The 15,179-nt window shown below is 45.7% G+C and overlaps 1 protein-coding gene across 1 annotated transcript in view; it reads right to left on the bottom strand.

Moving 5' to 3' along the window:
• The window catches only part of TM4SF1 (transmembrane 4 L six family member 1), a 9,354-nt gene extending 8,804 nt beyond the window's left edge, over nucleotides 1–550 (bottom strand). Inside the window, exon 1 of the mRNA XM_072792317.1 lies at nucleotides 319–550. Coding sequence (XP_072648418.1) covers nucleotides 319–495 — 177 coding nt within the window. The 5' untranslated portion in view covers nucleotides 496–550. The remainder of the gene's footprint in view (nucleotides 1–318) is intronic.
• Nucleotides 551–15,179: the final 14,629 nt, after the last annotated feature.

The raw sequence follows: 15,179 nt of genomic DNA, 5'->3' as shown, positions 1-15,179 counted from the left end.
GAGGAGGAGGAGGAGGAGGAGGAGGAGGAGGAGGAGGAGGAGGAGGAGGAGGAGGAGGAGGAGAGACCAAAATCACTGGATTTGGAACCAGGCAGTGTGGATTTTGCAAAACGTCTAATAAAATCCTCACGCTGGCCCTACCTCGCTTTCTGTGTAACCTGCATTGGAAAGCGGGGACAGACGAAGAAGGAGAAGGAGAAGGAGAAGAGGAGCCCAGAATCTCGGGGTCAGGAGGCGGCGGCGGGGCGAACCTGCCCGGGCCCCCCCCCCGCCCCCGCCGCCGCCCCCCGCGGGCCCGGCCCGGCCGCCCCGACTCACCAGCGCGCCCCCTCCCGCGAGGCCGGAGAAGAACCACACGAAGCGGCTGAGGTGGCCCTCGGCGGCGTATCGGGTCTCCCCGTTGGGGAAGTAGAGCAGGACGTTCGCCACGAGGCAGAGGACGGCCAGCCACAGCAGCGAGTGGCCGGCGCAGCGCGCGCACCTGCGGGGACACATGGCGGCGCCCGGCTCGGGCCGCAGCGGGGCGGGGTGCTCGGGCGCTGTCGGGCCCGGCCGCCCCTCTTAAGTGCGGGCCCGCGCGGCCGTCATTGGTCCTGGGCTCGGGCGGGGCGGGCGGGGCGGGGCGGGGGGAGCATCCCGCGGGAGCCCGGCCTGCACCTGCGCCACCAGCCTCGGCCGCAGCCGGGACGCGGGGGCAGCGGCGCTCGGCCACCTGCTGGGGGCGCCCTGGGGCACCGGGCCGCCCCGACGTCACCGCCCGCAGGGCCGACCCGAGCCGCTCCTCTCCCCGCGTCGCTCCGGCCAGCTTCCCGGGGCTGCCCCCGAGGCAAACGTGGCACCAACACACAGGTGGCTCGTGGCCGCAGAGGGCTCAGGCACCTCAGGATGCCTCAGGGTTGCTCTCAGGCTGGGGTGATGCCCGGAAGGGCCCCGGGAGGCCTAAAGCATGGGAGGGGACGTTGGGGTTGGGGGTTGGGGTGGGGTGGGGGGAGGATTAAACAAAGAAGAAATTTTATTTCTTTTTATTTATTTTTTTAAGATTTTATTTATTTATTCATGAGACAGAGAGAGAGAGGCAGAGGGAGAAGCAGGCTCCGTGCAGGGAGCCCGATGTGGGACTCGATCCCGGGTCTCCTGGATCAGGCCCTGGGCCGAAGGTGGCGCTAAACCGCTGAGCCACCATGGGCTGCCCCAAAGAAGAGATTTTAAAAAGCAAAAAAGAAAGGAACAGAAGGGAAAGGGACTTGGCAAGCAGAGCAGGTCGCTAAGGCTGAGAGGACCCAGAATGAGTGGGGGGCCCCGGCTGTTGATCAGGCCTGGGGGTCTCCCCGTGGTCTACGCAGCCAGCTCCTGAGCCAGCATTTGCAGGCTTGCATCTGAAGGCAGGGAAAGGGTGTTAGGCTTTCTTTCTTTCTTTCTTTCTTTCTTTCTTTCTTTCTTTCTTTCTTTCTTTCTTTCTTTCTTTCTTTTTTTAAGTTTATTTATTTATTTGTTTATGAAAGACAGAGAGAGAGAAAGACCGGCAGAGGCACAGGCAGAGACACAGGCAGAGGGAGAAGCAGGCCCCATGCCGGAGCCTAATGTGGGACTCGATCCGGGACTCCAGAATCATGCCCTGGGCCAAAGGCAGGCGCTAAACCGTTGAGCCACCCCGGGATCCCCTAGGCTGGCTTTCTTATGTGACTGCCTTGTAAGAGGAGGGGTCGGGCTCCGGGTAAGTTCAGCCCTTGAATAGCGGGGTGTGCGGGCCAGGTTAGACTATGGGAGGACAGGGTGACTGGATGGGGCCAGGCCTGGAGGGGCCCCGTCCTCGGCACAGGACAGGGGGCCCCTTTGAGTGAAGAGACAAAAGGCCAAAGATGGGGTGTCATTAGTTTAGAAGAGGAAGGTGAGCAAGGCTGGCGAATCTGGTCGCTCAGGCTGCGGACAGAGTCTGAAGGATTTGAGCCAAAACTGGAGGGCAGGACACATAACCAGATTTGGGGTTAGTCACGCAGACTCCTGGACTGGGAGGAACCAACTAACAGAGGTGGGGCCGTGATCCAGACTGGCCTGAGGAAGCAGGTGGATGGAAATCTGAGTGTGGCGGGGAGGCCTGGAACCGCCAGCCCACTCAGCTCGAGGCAGGCGGATTTCCACAGGAACGTCACTCTGTTAGCACCACGCATCCAGCACCGTGGCCTCTGAGACAGGACAATAATAGAACCCACATCACGGAGCTGTGATGCACAAGGTGAGTCGGTGTGTGCAAGGCATGAAGTACCTGGCATTTAGCGATCACTCAATAAATGTTACTTATTATCACTTACTATTTTCATCAGCCCACTGTCCAGGCAAGATGTCTCTACTCCCTTGATGTATGAGGTCTACTTCTCTGGGGTTCCATCACGCCAATACGCAGTGGATCCCTTTATGATCTCTTGTGACTGATTTTTAGACACTGGAGTTCGCACGGTGGTATCAAAAGTTCACTTTTACCTCCCTCCTGCCCTCCGGAATCCGCCTCAGTGCACGAAAACCTTTGGAAAGGGTGGTCTTTACCTCACCACAGGACTGCAGGCCTTGAGCCCCGGACCCTGGTTCTCAACCCCATGTTTTGGGTTCACCGTCCCACTGCCCTGTTCTTCCTTCTTGCCATGGTCCACCCCACCCGGCTTTGTTACCTTGGCTGAACTCGTCGCTTTTTCCGTGACCCCTTCGGCCCCAGGCTGGCTCATCACTCCCACCTTGTCCTTGAGCACAGCCCCATCCAGCACCAGTCAGACCACGAGACACTAATGTGTATCCTCATCACCGCTCAGTAATAAGTGTTTGCTAAATTCTGCTCAAAGAAATAGGGGAGTTGAAAATGTTCAGTTCTAAGGTTATTTGCTTTTAAGTAAAGCAAAAATGTCTTCTGGAAAGTTAGGCAAAATTGGCACTTGTCACATTTAAATTTTAAAGTGTTCAGCTTTGCGTGTCATTCAGGTGAGCAGCTGGTATGACCTCTTGCGTTGAGCTCTCCTGACCATGTGGTGTGCAGAATGTGGCTTCAAGAATGATTCTAGGGGGATCTCCTTTTGATAATATCAAGCACCACAGAAGCAGAGGTTTTAATGTTGGAAGAAACCTCAAGAGAGTAAATGGTTCAGCTCCTACTCTTTATGGCCATTTTACAGTTAAATCCACAAGGGTTAAAAACTCTTCCGGGATGCCTGGGTGGCTCAGCGGTTGAGCATCTGCCTTTGGCTCAGATCGTGATCCCCAGGATCCTGGGATCGAGTCCCACATCGGGCTCCCTGCATGGAGCCTGCTTCTCCCTCTGCCTGTGTCTCTGCCTCTGTGTGTGTTTGTGTGTCTCTCTCCCATAAATAAATAAATAAATAAATAAATAAATAAATAAATAAATAAATAACTTTTAAAAATAAATAATATAAATAAAAATAACTCTTCCCATTTTCATCTAGCTAGTGGGCAGTGGAAATGAGTTATCTTTAAGAACTAATGCCAATAATCTATGATTCTGTGTGGTTGTGGGATTCTAAGAGGAAGATTTAAACCCAGACTTCCTGCCCCTGCATCCCAATGTTTCCCTCCTAATTGGGAAGCACTCTCACTGGTTTGAACATGAAAGATATAATTATTCATATATAGTAGCCATAGTCTTTAGAGCTTTTTTGATTACACAACACAAGGGTTTGGGGTGCTGACTCCCCCATACAGTTGAAAATTCACATGTAACTTTTGGCTCCCCAAAATGCTAGTAGTCTACTGTTGAATAATAGCTCGCTGAAAACAAGCAGTCGATTAGCACATATGTTGTGTGTTATATGTTTTATATACTGTATTCTTATAATAAAGCTAGAGGAAAGAAAATGTCATTAAGAAAATCATAAGGAAGAGAAAATACACTTACAGTATTGTAAGGTATTTATCCAAAAATTCTGAGTGTTAAGTGGACCTATGCAGATCACACCCGTGTTTTTTTTAAGGGTCAGCTGTCTAAGTAGCATAAGCCAGTTGCAGCTACCTTAACTAAAGGGACATTAATTATAAACTAAAAGGTAGGGTGCAGATGGGGTAATAGGACACATGGACAAGGGGAACCAAACTCCTAGGAAATCCAGAATGTCTTCCCTCTCCATCTCACCCCTTTGTGACTCTTCTCTCAGTAATTACATTCTTCCTAACGCAGATTCATTTCACTCTTTCACAGTCCAAACAAATTCACATTTTTCTCTGTTCAAGAGACCCATCAACCTCAGATTCTAAAGGATGAGAGTTACAGTGGACAAGGCTGGGCCGAGCTCACATATGTATGGACTGAATAAATGTGGCTGCTGGGAGCCTTCTCTGCACCCCTGCCGGTGGAGAAGCAGGTGTCCTCAAGGAAAGGTGAGATTTGGACCAGGCTGAGAGGCTGGGAGCTGGCCTTTATTCGAAACTATAGCGAGGCAGAGGAAGACATAGACGTGGCCAACACGCACATGAGAAAATCTCTGCATCACTTGCCATCAGGGAAATACAAATCAAAACCCACAATGAGATCCCACCTCACACCAGTGAGAATGGGGAACATTAACAAGGCAGGAAACCACAAATGTTGGAGAGGATGCGGAGAAAGGGGAACCCTCTTACACTGTTGGTGGGAATGTGAACTGGGGCAGCCACTCTGGAAAACTGTGTGGAGGTTCCTCCAAGAGTTAAAAATAGATCTGCCCTACGACCCAGCAATTGCACTGCTGGGGATTTACCCCAAAGATACAGAGGCAATGAAACGCCGGGACACCTGCACCCCGATGTTTCTAGCAGCAATGGCCACAATAGCCACACTGTGGAAGGAGCCTCGGTGTCCATCGAGAGATGAATGGATAAAGAAGCTGTGGTCTATGTATACAATGGAATATTCCTCAGCCATAGAAACGACAAATACCCACCATTTGCTTCAATGTGGATGGAACTGGAGGGTATTATGCTGAGTGAAGTAAGTCAATCGGAGAAGGACAAACAGTGTATGTTCTCATTCATTTGGGGAATATAAATAATAGTGAAAGGGAATAAAGGGGAAAGGGAAAAAATAAGTGGGAAATATCAGAAAGGGAGACAGAACATGAAAGACTCCTAACTCCGGGAAACGAACTAGGGGTGGTGGAAGGGGAGGAGGCTGGGGTGTGGGGGTGACTGGGTGGCAGGCACTGAGGGGGGCACTTGACGGGATGAGCACTGGGTGTTATTCTATATGTTGGCAAATTGAACACCAATAAAAAATAAATTTATATATATAAAAAAAGAAACTATAGTGAGGGCCTGCTCCTGCAACAACAGAAAGGCGGAGAGAAGGAGCAGTGGTTGGTAAGTCATCATACAATCTCCTGGCTCTCTCCTCACTTTGGATTGTAGCTCAATTTATTCTTGGGTTAAATATAAGCTTCTTGGCCCATGGTTAAAACGGAGTTCACCTTCACCCTCATTGACCTTTCTCCTCGATGCCCCCATCCCCATCTGGGAGTCCTAGTTCAAACTAGGGAGTCCCTCATCAAACCAGGGAATCTCCCAGGTCTCATTGCCATGTTCAGACAAGGCAGCTCCCGGGATGCCAGCCCCATGGTCTGAAGCTCAAGATGTGGGTCTCGCTGCTCAGAAGGGCTGGCCTGCTCCCTTGACGGGTAGGTGAGCTGAGGGCATCCAGAACATGCCTGTGAAGCCAGCACATGAATATTTGTTTTTAGTTGAGTATCTTTTCCTTGAGTTTTGTAATAAAGCCAGGCCTAGGAGATGGTGGAGGGCCTCCAGGATCATCTGAGTCTCAATGGAGAGTGGCCTGTGGGTTTCTCAAACCACACACACTGATTCAGCCCTAGGGAAACTGGGAATCTCTGAGGGTGGGAACAGGAATCTGCATTTTAAGAAAGCTCTCTAAGTGATTCTATTGCACAGCCAAAGTTGAAATCCACTGAGATAGGTGGTCCAACTTCCTAATTTTAGAAAGGAGGCCACTGAGACCTAGAGAGACTAACGTCAGTTGAGAAGAAAAGCCACAGATTAAATGAAACCAAAAACAAACCCTAAAAAATTAAAGCTGACTAATTCACCTGCTTGTGTATTTTGTACCTGGTCAACCACGCGATTCTCTTTGTGATTCTTTCGCTTCCCTGGATCCCAGCTGCCTTTAGGGAGAATAACAAAAAACTGTTATCCAGTTTCTGTACATGTAGGGGAAGGAAGGGAGGACAATTAAATAGTGTGCAGGATAGACACGTGCCAGTCCTTCCCATGTCGTAATTGAACTTTATGGCTCTCCTGTGTGGACCTGTCTCCAGGTGAGGAAACAGAGACAGATGGGGTAAGTATGCAGGCTAAAGTCACAAGGCTGGTGAGTGATGTGCTCTGGATTCCTGCTCACTTCTCTCTGACTCAGACACTCATGTTCTTGCTTCACACATTTGGCTCACTTATACTACTTCACGACATTCTCACCCGTGAAAAATGACCAAAGTAAAGGACTTTTTTGAAAAAGATTTATTTGAAAGGTAAAGAAAGGGCAGCCCGGGTGGCTCAGCAGTTTCGCACTGCCTTCAGCCCAGGGCGTGATCCTGGAGACCTGGGATCGAGTCCCACCCATGTCGGGCTCCCTGCATGGAGCCTGCTTCTCCCTCTGCCTGTGTCTCTGCCTCTCTCTGCATTTCTCTGTGTCTTTCATGGATAAATAAATAAAATCTTTAAAAAAAAAAAAAAAGAAAGGGAAAGAGAGAGCAAGGGAAGGGATGGAGGGAGAGGAGAGAGCATCTCAAGCAGACGCCGTGCTGAGCGTGGGGCCCGACGTGGGTGCTCAATCTCACCAGGTTGAGATCATGACCTGAGCTGAAATTAAGAGTCAGATGCTTAACCACCTGAGCCACCCAGGTGCCCTTAAAGGACTTTTTAATTGACATTTCTGAATAACAGAATTCCAAGACATTAATCATTTGGGTTCTACTTTCATTCAATAAATGATTGTAAGATTAGCCTAGTGTTTTTCAAATGAGAAAACGTTACACTAATGTGAGTTAAATTGTCGGAATTCTGGTGGATGGCACAGTCCTAAGGCTATGGCACTATTCAAAAAACTCGGTTTTATTGTAGCAAAGTGGAACGGTCAACAACCAAGATATGAGCACAATTCAAAGTAAAAGAAAATAAAAATTAATTTTTTTCCTACATTTAGTATAGGAAAAAAATACTGAAGCTTATTTTCATTTCCTTTACTCTGGTCTAATGTGCAAAAGGATTTCCCCACTGGCCTTGGACCTTATGTAAAATAAACATGCCTTTTTTTCAGAAAGGTTGGGGTGAAACTCCATCCCTCTGGTTCTCAGGCCATTTAAAATTCAGCTCCATGGGGCTTCTGTCAGAGGGGAGGCAAGGATCACACCAAAATAAGAAGTGAAGGCAGTTGACTCAGCACAGAAATTTAGATATCACTTTCTGGGGATCCCTGGTGACAGAGGAGCTTTCATGTATGTGTGTGCGTTGAGTTCTGAATTAAAAAAAAAATCTTCTTTTTTATTTTTTATTTTTATTTATTTTAATTTTTTTAAATAAATTTATTTTTTATTGGTGTTCAATTTGCCAACATACAGAATAACACCCAGTGCTAAAAAAAAAAATCTTCTGCTGTACATTTGTTAGGTCTTTTCTATGACTTCAACCCTCTTAGAGACTCGGACCGAAGCAGAAACAAGAGGCAGTGAGAGCGTTCTCCAAGTAACCATGCCAAGTTGGTGAGTTAATACTCCACCTAGACCTCGTGGCCTTGCCACTCTCCATCAAACTGGTTTTTGTGGCTGTCAGTCAAAGGCCAACATGGCACATTTCCCACTGATACTGAATGAGCTGAAAACTCAGGTTACTGTTGATTTTGCCCTAGGGAATTTGACTGAGAAGGGTGTTACCCTGGGCAACTGAGATCCTGTGTGTGCACACGTGTGTGTGTGTGTGTGTGTGTGTGTGTGTGTGAAAGAGACAGACCCAGACACAGAGACAGAGACAGACAGACAAACAGGCAGACAGCAGGGGAACATGATAGATTGGAGTCGGCTACATGGTTGCTTCTGGCCAAGGTGGCTGGTTGACCTTACTTCTTACCTCCCTGTTCAGTCTCTGCCTGGCATTGATGGAGGAGAACTGAAGCATTACTATCCGCGTAAGCATTATCCTAGCAGCTAATATAAACGTCTTGCCTCAGATTTCCTCCCCAGAAAGGGAGTTGAGATTCTAACTAGCTGAATCATCTAGTGACAACGCCTTTCATTGTGTTAGGTTACAAAAACACAGTAGTAGCCTGTGGGAACCCTGATGGGAAATCCACTCCATTTTCATGTTAAACCACTAGCCTGGCCTGTTGCAGGTTCGACCCAGTCATGAGTTTTCAAGGAAGTGATTTGGAAGTTACTTTTTCAGACTTAGAAAGATGAGGAAAAAAAAAACTTGAGCAAGAATTGCAAAGTCACTGAAATACCAATTGGAAGCAGAAAAATTATCTGGAATATTTCTAGCACATTTACTCCTGCCCAGTAGGAACCAAATAAGCTTCTTGGGTGGGAGCCTTTAGAATAGCTGTCCCTATGAGTCATTAAATCAGGAATTTGGGGTAGAAATGGGAGTTGTGAGCTGTCTACAGCGGAATGTTATTAAAAGCAGGCTGGGGATGTGGAGTCCCTGCTTTGCCTTGCAGCTCCTTTTGCAGACGCAGGTCCTGGCAGCTGTCACTCCCCCTCAAGAGAACACTGGGGAGAATGACTGCAGGGCCTTGTCCTTCTAGACTGCCCTCCTCTTCCACTTTCCTGAGCCCACTCCCTTACCTACTACACCATGTTGGCTCCAGCCTGGGGAGCTTGGTCAGATGAGAGCAAGTGTTGCCACAAGAGTTAATACCATTGTACCTAAAACGTCCTTAGCACCCAGGTATTGGTTTCTCAATGCCATTCCCCAATAACAGGAACCAAGACTCTTTGAAGAAATGGCTGATTCTAGAAGTGAAGCAAGGAAAACACAAGATAATTCTGGACTATCTTGTGCCAGTGTTCTCTGTTCTTTTACATGATGGTCAGTCAGGTCTGGCCATGGAGAAGACACAGAAGTTTGGGTAGATTATCTGCACAGTCCTAGAAACAGGAGGTGTAGGGCCACCTGGAAAAAACACCAGCATGGTTAGGAGGCAGAAGGGGAAGGAGTGAGGAGAGGGCTGAGGCCGTCTTAACTGAAACTTCAAAAGCATGTCAACGCAGGGCTGGCTAAACAATTTAAGACTGGCTAGTTCGAATTGTTTCAGTGAGCTTTCAGCTACAGGCTGGCCCCTCGGTGCCGGGCATCCGGCCCTGAGGTGGTCCAGGCAGAGGAATATTGCTTCCTGGGATCACGGGCCTGAGAAAGGTCTGGCCCTGGATTAGCTAGTTTGTACATCAAAGACATGCTCAAGCCTGGACTTGAGTTGTCTCTCAGGATGACCACTCATCCTCCCACTACGACCAATTCTTTTTGATTCTGTTTAGTGTTTCAGGTTAGCATTTTGTTTTGCACTTGAGGCCATTGCAGGTGTTCTCACCACCGATGCTCTAGAAGATGCTCTCTCTCTGGTCAAGTTGGGCCCTGCATCCTTTTGCTATGACCTGCTAGTCTTTGGTGACTTCTTACTATCTGGTATAACACGTCACACCAGGCTCCTCTTGCACATTTCCTGCCCTAGACCTGGAACTAGTTATTTCTCTAAGGAGCCCTGGATCTTAGAGGAAAAGTATTCTAAAAGCACAAGTTGGGCCCAAGGAAGCATCCCCAGTATCATTGTTCTTAAAATTCCTATGCTGGAAGGACACTGGAAAACTGAAGATTCTTCTACCGTTCTTTGAATACTCTTCGGTATTATTTGAATTTTCATCACATGTGTTCGTTCTCATCATTCATTTGTTGCATACAAATAATGCATAATTACAGCAATGGAAAAAAAAAGGCAAAGTAAAAATTCTTTCATACCTTTTCCATGTCACTTCCCTTGCTTTGATAACTGCAGCTATCAAATTTCTGGCACTTCTTTCAGACTTTGTCTTGGACAGCATTGTCACCCAAATAAGACCAGTTGCCTGAGGATTCCAGATGCTTCTTAAATGTATTTGGATGACTCAAAGAAACCATAATCTGAGGTAAAACCACAATGGACAGCAATGTAAATCTTCCCCGGGACCAGCAAATAGAGCCTCGGTGTTTAACTCCAGGGGGCGCTGTCTACGTCTCTGTGATTCATGCAACAACAAACCTGCACCAATATAATAAGCGAAGGACGGGAACAGATAGGAAGTGCCTCTTAAATATAGGAGAAGCAAGTGTGCTTTTTATAAGACAAACCCAAAATAAAACGACACCAGGATACTATTTTTCATCTCTCAGGTTGGCAAAGACGAAAAATGCTTGCTAACACACCCTCACTCCATGCTGGTGGAGTGCCCGTATATCTGGTGGTTTGACAATACAGGTTCAGTGACAAATGTATCAGTATTTGCTTATTTAAAACACTTCTGGGAATTTACAAATATATACAAATATACTTGAATATTTAGGAAATGATGTCTGCATAAGTCAGACCTTCTTAGTAAGGGCTGCACAGGAACATCTAGGGGATTCATCAAACTCACACTGTGTTTTTGTTTTCATCAAAATCTAAGTGAAATTTGTCATTTCCTTTAATTATGAAGGCAGGCAAGAAACCACAATAGTATCAGCCTGCGCCTTTGTTACCAGCAAAAATCAGACCTTTTGTGTCATGCTACTGTTGTTGCAAATATTCTGAAATATCACATATGTTCATTTATAGTTTGGAATTAGTCACTAGTCCCACTGTCAGAACTTGGTATTTAACTCCTTAATAACTAAGCACACATATTTTTAAAATATCAAAATATCAAAAAATATCAAAATATTAAAAAAATATTTTGATAACTCTATGTCAGTATACTTGGTTTCCTTTTAATCCTAAGGATTTTATTTCTACATTTGAAAGAGAATGTTACGATGAAAAGAAACTCATGTAAGTTAAGGATAGAGTAGTTGATTGCATCAGGTATACAATCATAGTAAATGATGGGAAGCCTCCAACAGTGTGAACTGGCTAAATAATATTTGTATATTGCTACAATGGAATACTCTGCAGCTGCAAAAGAGAATGAGGAATCTATCTAATAAAATGAAATGATACCCCAAATATTGTGAAGACAGTAAAACAGCACGCAGAAGATTTTGTGCAGTGCGCAACCACTTGTGTAAAAAATAAGAGGGGAGGGGATCCCTGGGTGGCTCAGCGGTTTAGGCCCAGGACGCGATCCTGGAGTCCTGGGATCGAGTCCCAGGTCGGGCTTCCGGCATGGAGCCTGCTTCTCCTTCTGCCTGTGTCTCTGCCTCTCTCTCTCTATGTCTATCATGAATAAATAAAAAAAAAATTTAAAAATCTTTAAAAAGTGAGAGGGGAGATTATATGATACCAAAGCCTATCTCCTATCTCCTATCTCCTACCAATGCCTATAACCTCTGGAAGATAAACAAGCAGCTGGTAATATTGGTGGCCTCCAGGGATGAGACCTGGGTGAGTGGGGGCCTAGAGCATTAGGGAGACTTTTTCCTGATAGACTTCACAGTGCATTTAGTTTTTGAACCTTGTGAATGTATAATCTATTCAAAATTGAAATAAAACCTAGCATTTAAAAATCCCTCGTGAGAGTCTGTCAAGGGAATTGCTACACAGCCATGACAGTACTTCTCAAAGCCCGCTTCCCACCTTGCCTCTGGAATCTGACCTGGAGCAAAGCCCTGACAGTTCTATCATTTCAATCCGTATCTCCGTCCCAATAAAACATTTTTAATACTTCCTTGGCTCTTGCCTTTCCCTACACCTTTAGCATTTTCTCTTCCAGAAGTAAAATCTAGCCTATTCCAATTCAGTCTTGTCTCCACTTTCACTACATCACAGATGCTCATGAAGCAACTTGGCACTGGTGAAATTATTCCTAATGGGCAGCAAAGGGAAGTACATCAATATTCACCCATTACGCATTTGTAGTCTTCAATATTACTTATTTATGGTTTCATAATACATTTATTTTAAAATGAAGTCTTACTCATTGAATGGGGTAGATTTTTAGTGTCATTGGAAATGAAGCCTAGTTACTACTATTTGTAAGAAAGCACAAATGTTATGGGATTAGATCACTAAAATATTTATTCTTCCCAAAGCTTCTCTCATGAATTTCCTACTATTTTCGAAACGAAGCCAAGTTTCAGTACAATACATTGATGAACATGCTTGTCTAGTATGTCCTTGGCAATATAAGGTATATTTACATCACTAGAGTAAAATATTTTGAAGAAAACATTAATTCTGAGTTCAAGTAATAATGCTAGCATGAGTATTGTTGCCAAAATCGTGCAACTTGCAAAAACAATCGTGCTTGTAAGTATTAGTTTGGAGTGTTGTGACAACAGATGCTAATTCTTCTTGAGATTTGGATCAGCAGAGGGAAGTCTGCATTCGTTTTTGGAAAACATTTTGTTTGAAGCAAACTCAAGGCTCTTTGCACGATAAACAAAACTATAGCAGAGTCTTGCCACAAGAACTTGAACAAATCGTTTAAAATTACAACATAACCTTCTTATTTCTATGGTGGACTCTGGGAAAATATTTGAGGTCTCAACAGAAAACTGCAGCTTGTTTTTGAGTCAGAAATGTGTTTTCTTTGGCGTCATGAACAGGATAAAGAAAACTGGGACAACTGCCAAGGCTCTGTGCTTTGAGCTCTTCCATGCTGCAAAGAGAATAGTGGCTGGACTGCTAGTGGATTGGGGTCATGGCTAGGGTGGGCTTTGGGAGGAGGAAGATAAAACTTTCTGTTACTTCTGAAGACCTGTGTAGCAGGTGAGTTGTGAAGAAAGGAATGAGTGGTATTTCCAGCTCCCTTTTTGCCCTGCAACACCCAGGACAAAAATTTCCCCAAGACTGTGTTCCAGCAGAAGAGAGCATGGAGGTTAGGAGTTGAAGCCATACAAGCAACCTAATTGAAGAAGGCTGGTTTTCCTCAGTCTCGTGAGAAACTCTGAGACCCTGGGTCTCGTGGGCCTGTGTGTAGTAGAGGAGGGGACCACCATGATGGGCATCTCTGGTCTTCCTGGATCACACTGCTTGACCAGTACTTTGGAAACTGAGGAGTCACAGCAAATGGAGTAGCTGATAAGGACTCTGCAAGGTATGGTATCTCAATACCAGGAGATCCTCTCATGAACCTCTGGAGAATAAGAGAGAATTCCCCAACATGACTGATGTTGAATTTTTCTGCCAGTCACGTAGGTGAAAGTACAGAACCAATTCCTCTGATTTAGAGAAATGTAGCATTTACACGTCAGAAAGTGGCCGAGTGACATTTCTACTTGCTACCTTGAAAGTATTTATCTACAGACAAGTATAAATCTCACCTCTCCTGTATTACTGCTACTCTCACACAAACATGGGGGCCTGTGCACGTGTGTGCATGTGCACTTGGGTGCGTGTGTGCAGACACACACACTTCTATTGGTTGTGCCCAAGATTGCGAATCCGAGAAACCATCAAAGAGCCGACACCGATGCAAGCGCATGAGGGTTTATTAGCAAGCTCAAGCTTGGGTCCAAGTGTACCCGACACAGCGGAGCAGGGACGTGGACCCCGAAGTGGGTTACAGCTGGGTTTTTTATAGGCTGGTCTGGGGTTACAGCTGGGTTTTTTATAGGCTGGTCTAGGGGATTTTCAGAAGGGGTGGAGGAATTTCTCAAGTTCTGTTTACATTCTGATATGGGGCTTTCAAGGGCATTGAGCTCCGTTCTCATTCTAACATGCGACTTTCTACCATGGGCATGGGCTCTGTTGTCTTTCTGATATGGGATTCTCTGCCGAGGACATTCTGCAGTTTTTCCTGTAAAGTTCAGCTCTTATTCACAGGGGCCTAAGATGACTGTACTTGTGCTAATGCTAAACTTTAGGTGGGATGGCCTTAATTTTTCTCGGCCTCCACATATGTTTAACATCTTGGAAGTGAGACCACCTGGAGTCAGCTTGCCTCTCCACCCTTCCTTACCCACCCTTTGGTTTTCATGTTACCTGTCACATTAGTCTTATTTGTTGGCTTCACTAACCCATTCATTCAATTAATCCTGCAGACAAATCTTGTGGGCTTAATCGCCTGTAACTCAAAGACCTAATTCCAGTCTCAAGATGTTCATAGTTGAGAGTGTACTGTTGAGTACAGGGTGGGAAGGTTTGGGAATGGAGAAGTGACAGCAGTTCCTGACCCTAGTAGGAGAGCAGAAGACTCTAATGGTACAGAGGGTCAGGCCACCCAACCTGGAATGAGAAGAGAGATCAGGGTTAAGTTTTTGCAAGAAATGATGACTTTGCAGATCTTGAGGTTGCAGAGTTAATGAGACCAGAGTAACATTCGTGGAAGATGTTTGGGGTCATGAAAAATATGGTCTATTTTACGAACCACAAAATTGGCCCTGTAAAAATGTAAGCTATAGGAGGAGCAACCGCACATTTGTTCTGCCTATTGCTGTTCTAAATATTATGCTCTAAATACTGCTCTTTTTTTGAAAAAAAAAAAAGATTTTATTTATTTATTCATAAGAGACACAGAGCAAGAGAGAGGGAGAGGCAGAGACACAAGCAGAGGGAGAAGCAGGCTCCATGCAGGGATCCCAACGTGGTCCCCAGGATCACACCCTGGGCTGAAGGTGGCGCTAAAGGGCTGAGCCACCCAGGCTGCCCTACATACTGCTCCTAATGGTCATCTAATTTCCCAGATTCTACCCAGGTGGAGTATTTGTTATCTCCCAAATATCTCTTGAGAGATAACAAGCCAAGCATAATGAATTCTGGTAGCAACGTAAAAGACAACACTATTAGGAGAACTTTACCAGAAAAATCATATGGAAGTTCTTAATTCCTCCTGACACATATGAATCATCAAAATATACTTGTTAAATGCTTAGACCTTTTCACTTCCTTCACCTAGATTAAGAATTGTAATATAATGGTTTTCTGAGAATTGCACGTATCAGAAGATGTTACTGCAACAAATATCTTCCCGCATGTGAATAGACTTAACATAAAATGTAGTGCTTCCAACTGAAAATAAAATTATTTAATTATT

This window comes from Canis lupus, chromosome 22, assembly GCF_048164855.1.
Source record: "Canis lupus baileyi chromosome 22, mCanLup2.hap1, whole genome shotgun sequence".
NCBI lineage: Eukaryota > Metazoa > Chordata > Mammalia > Carnivora > Canidae > Canis > Canis lupus.
Note: the sequence above shows the minus strand (reverse complement) of the source record. Positions and strands in the feature narration are given on the sequence as shown.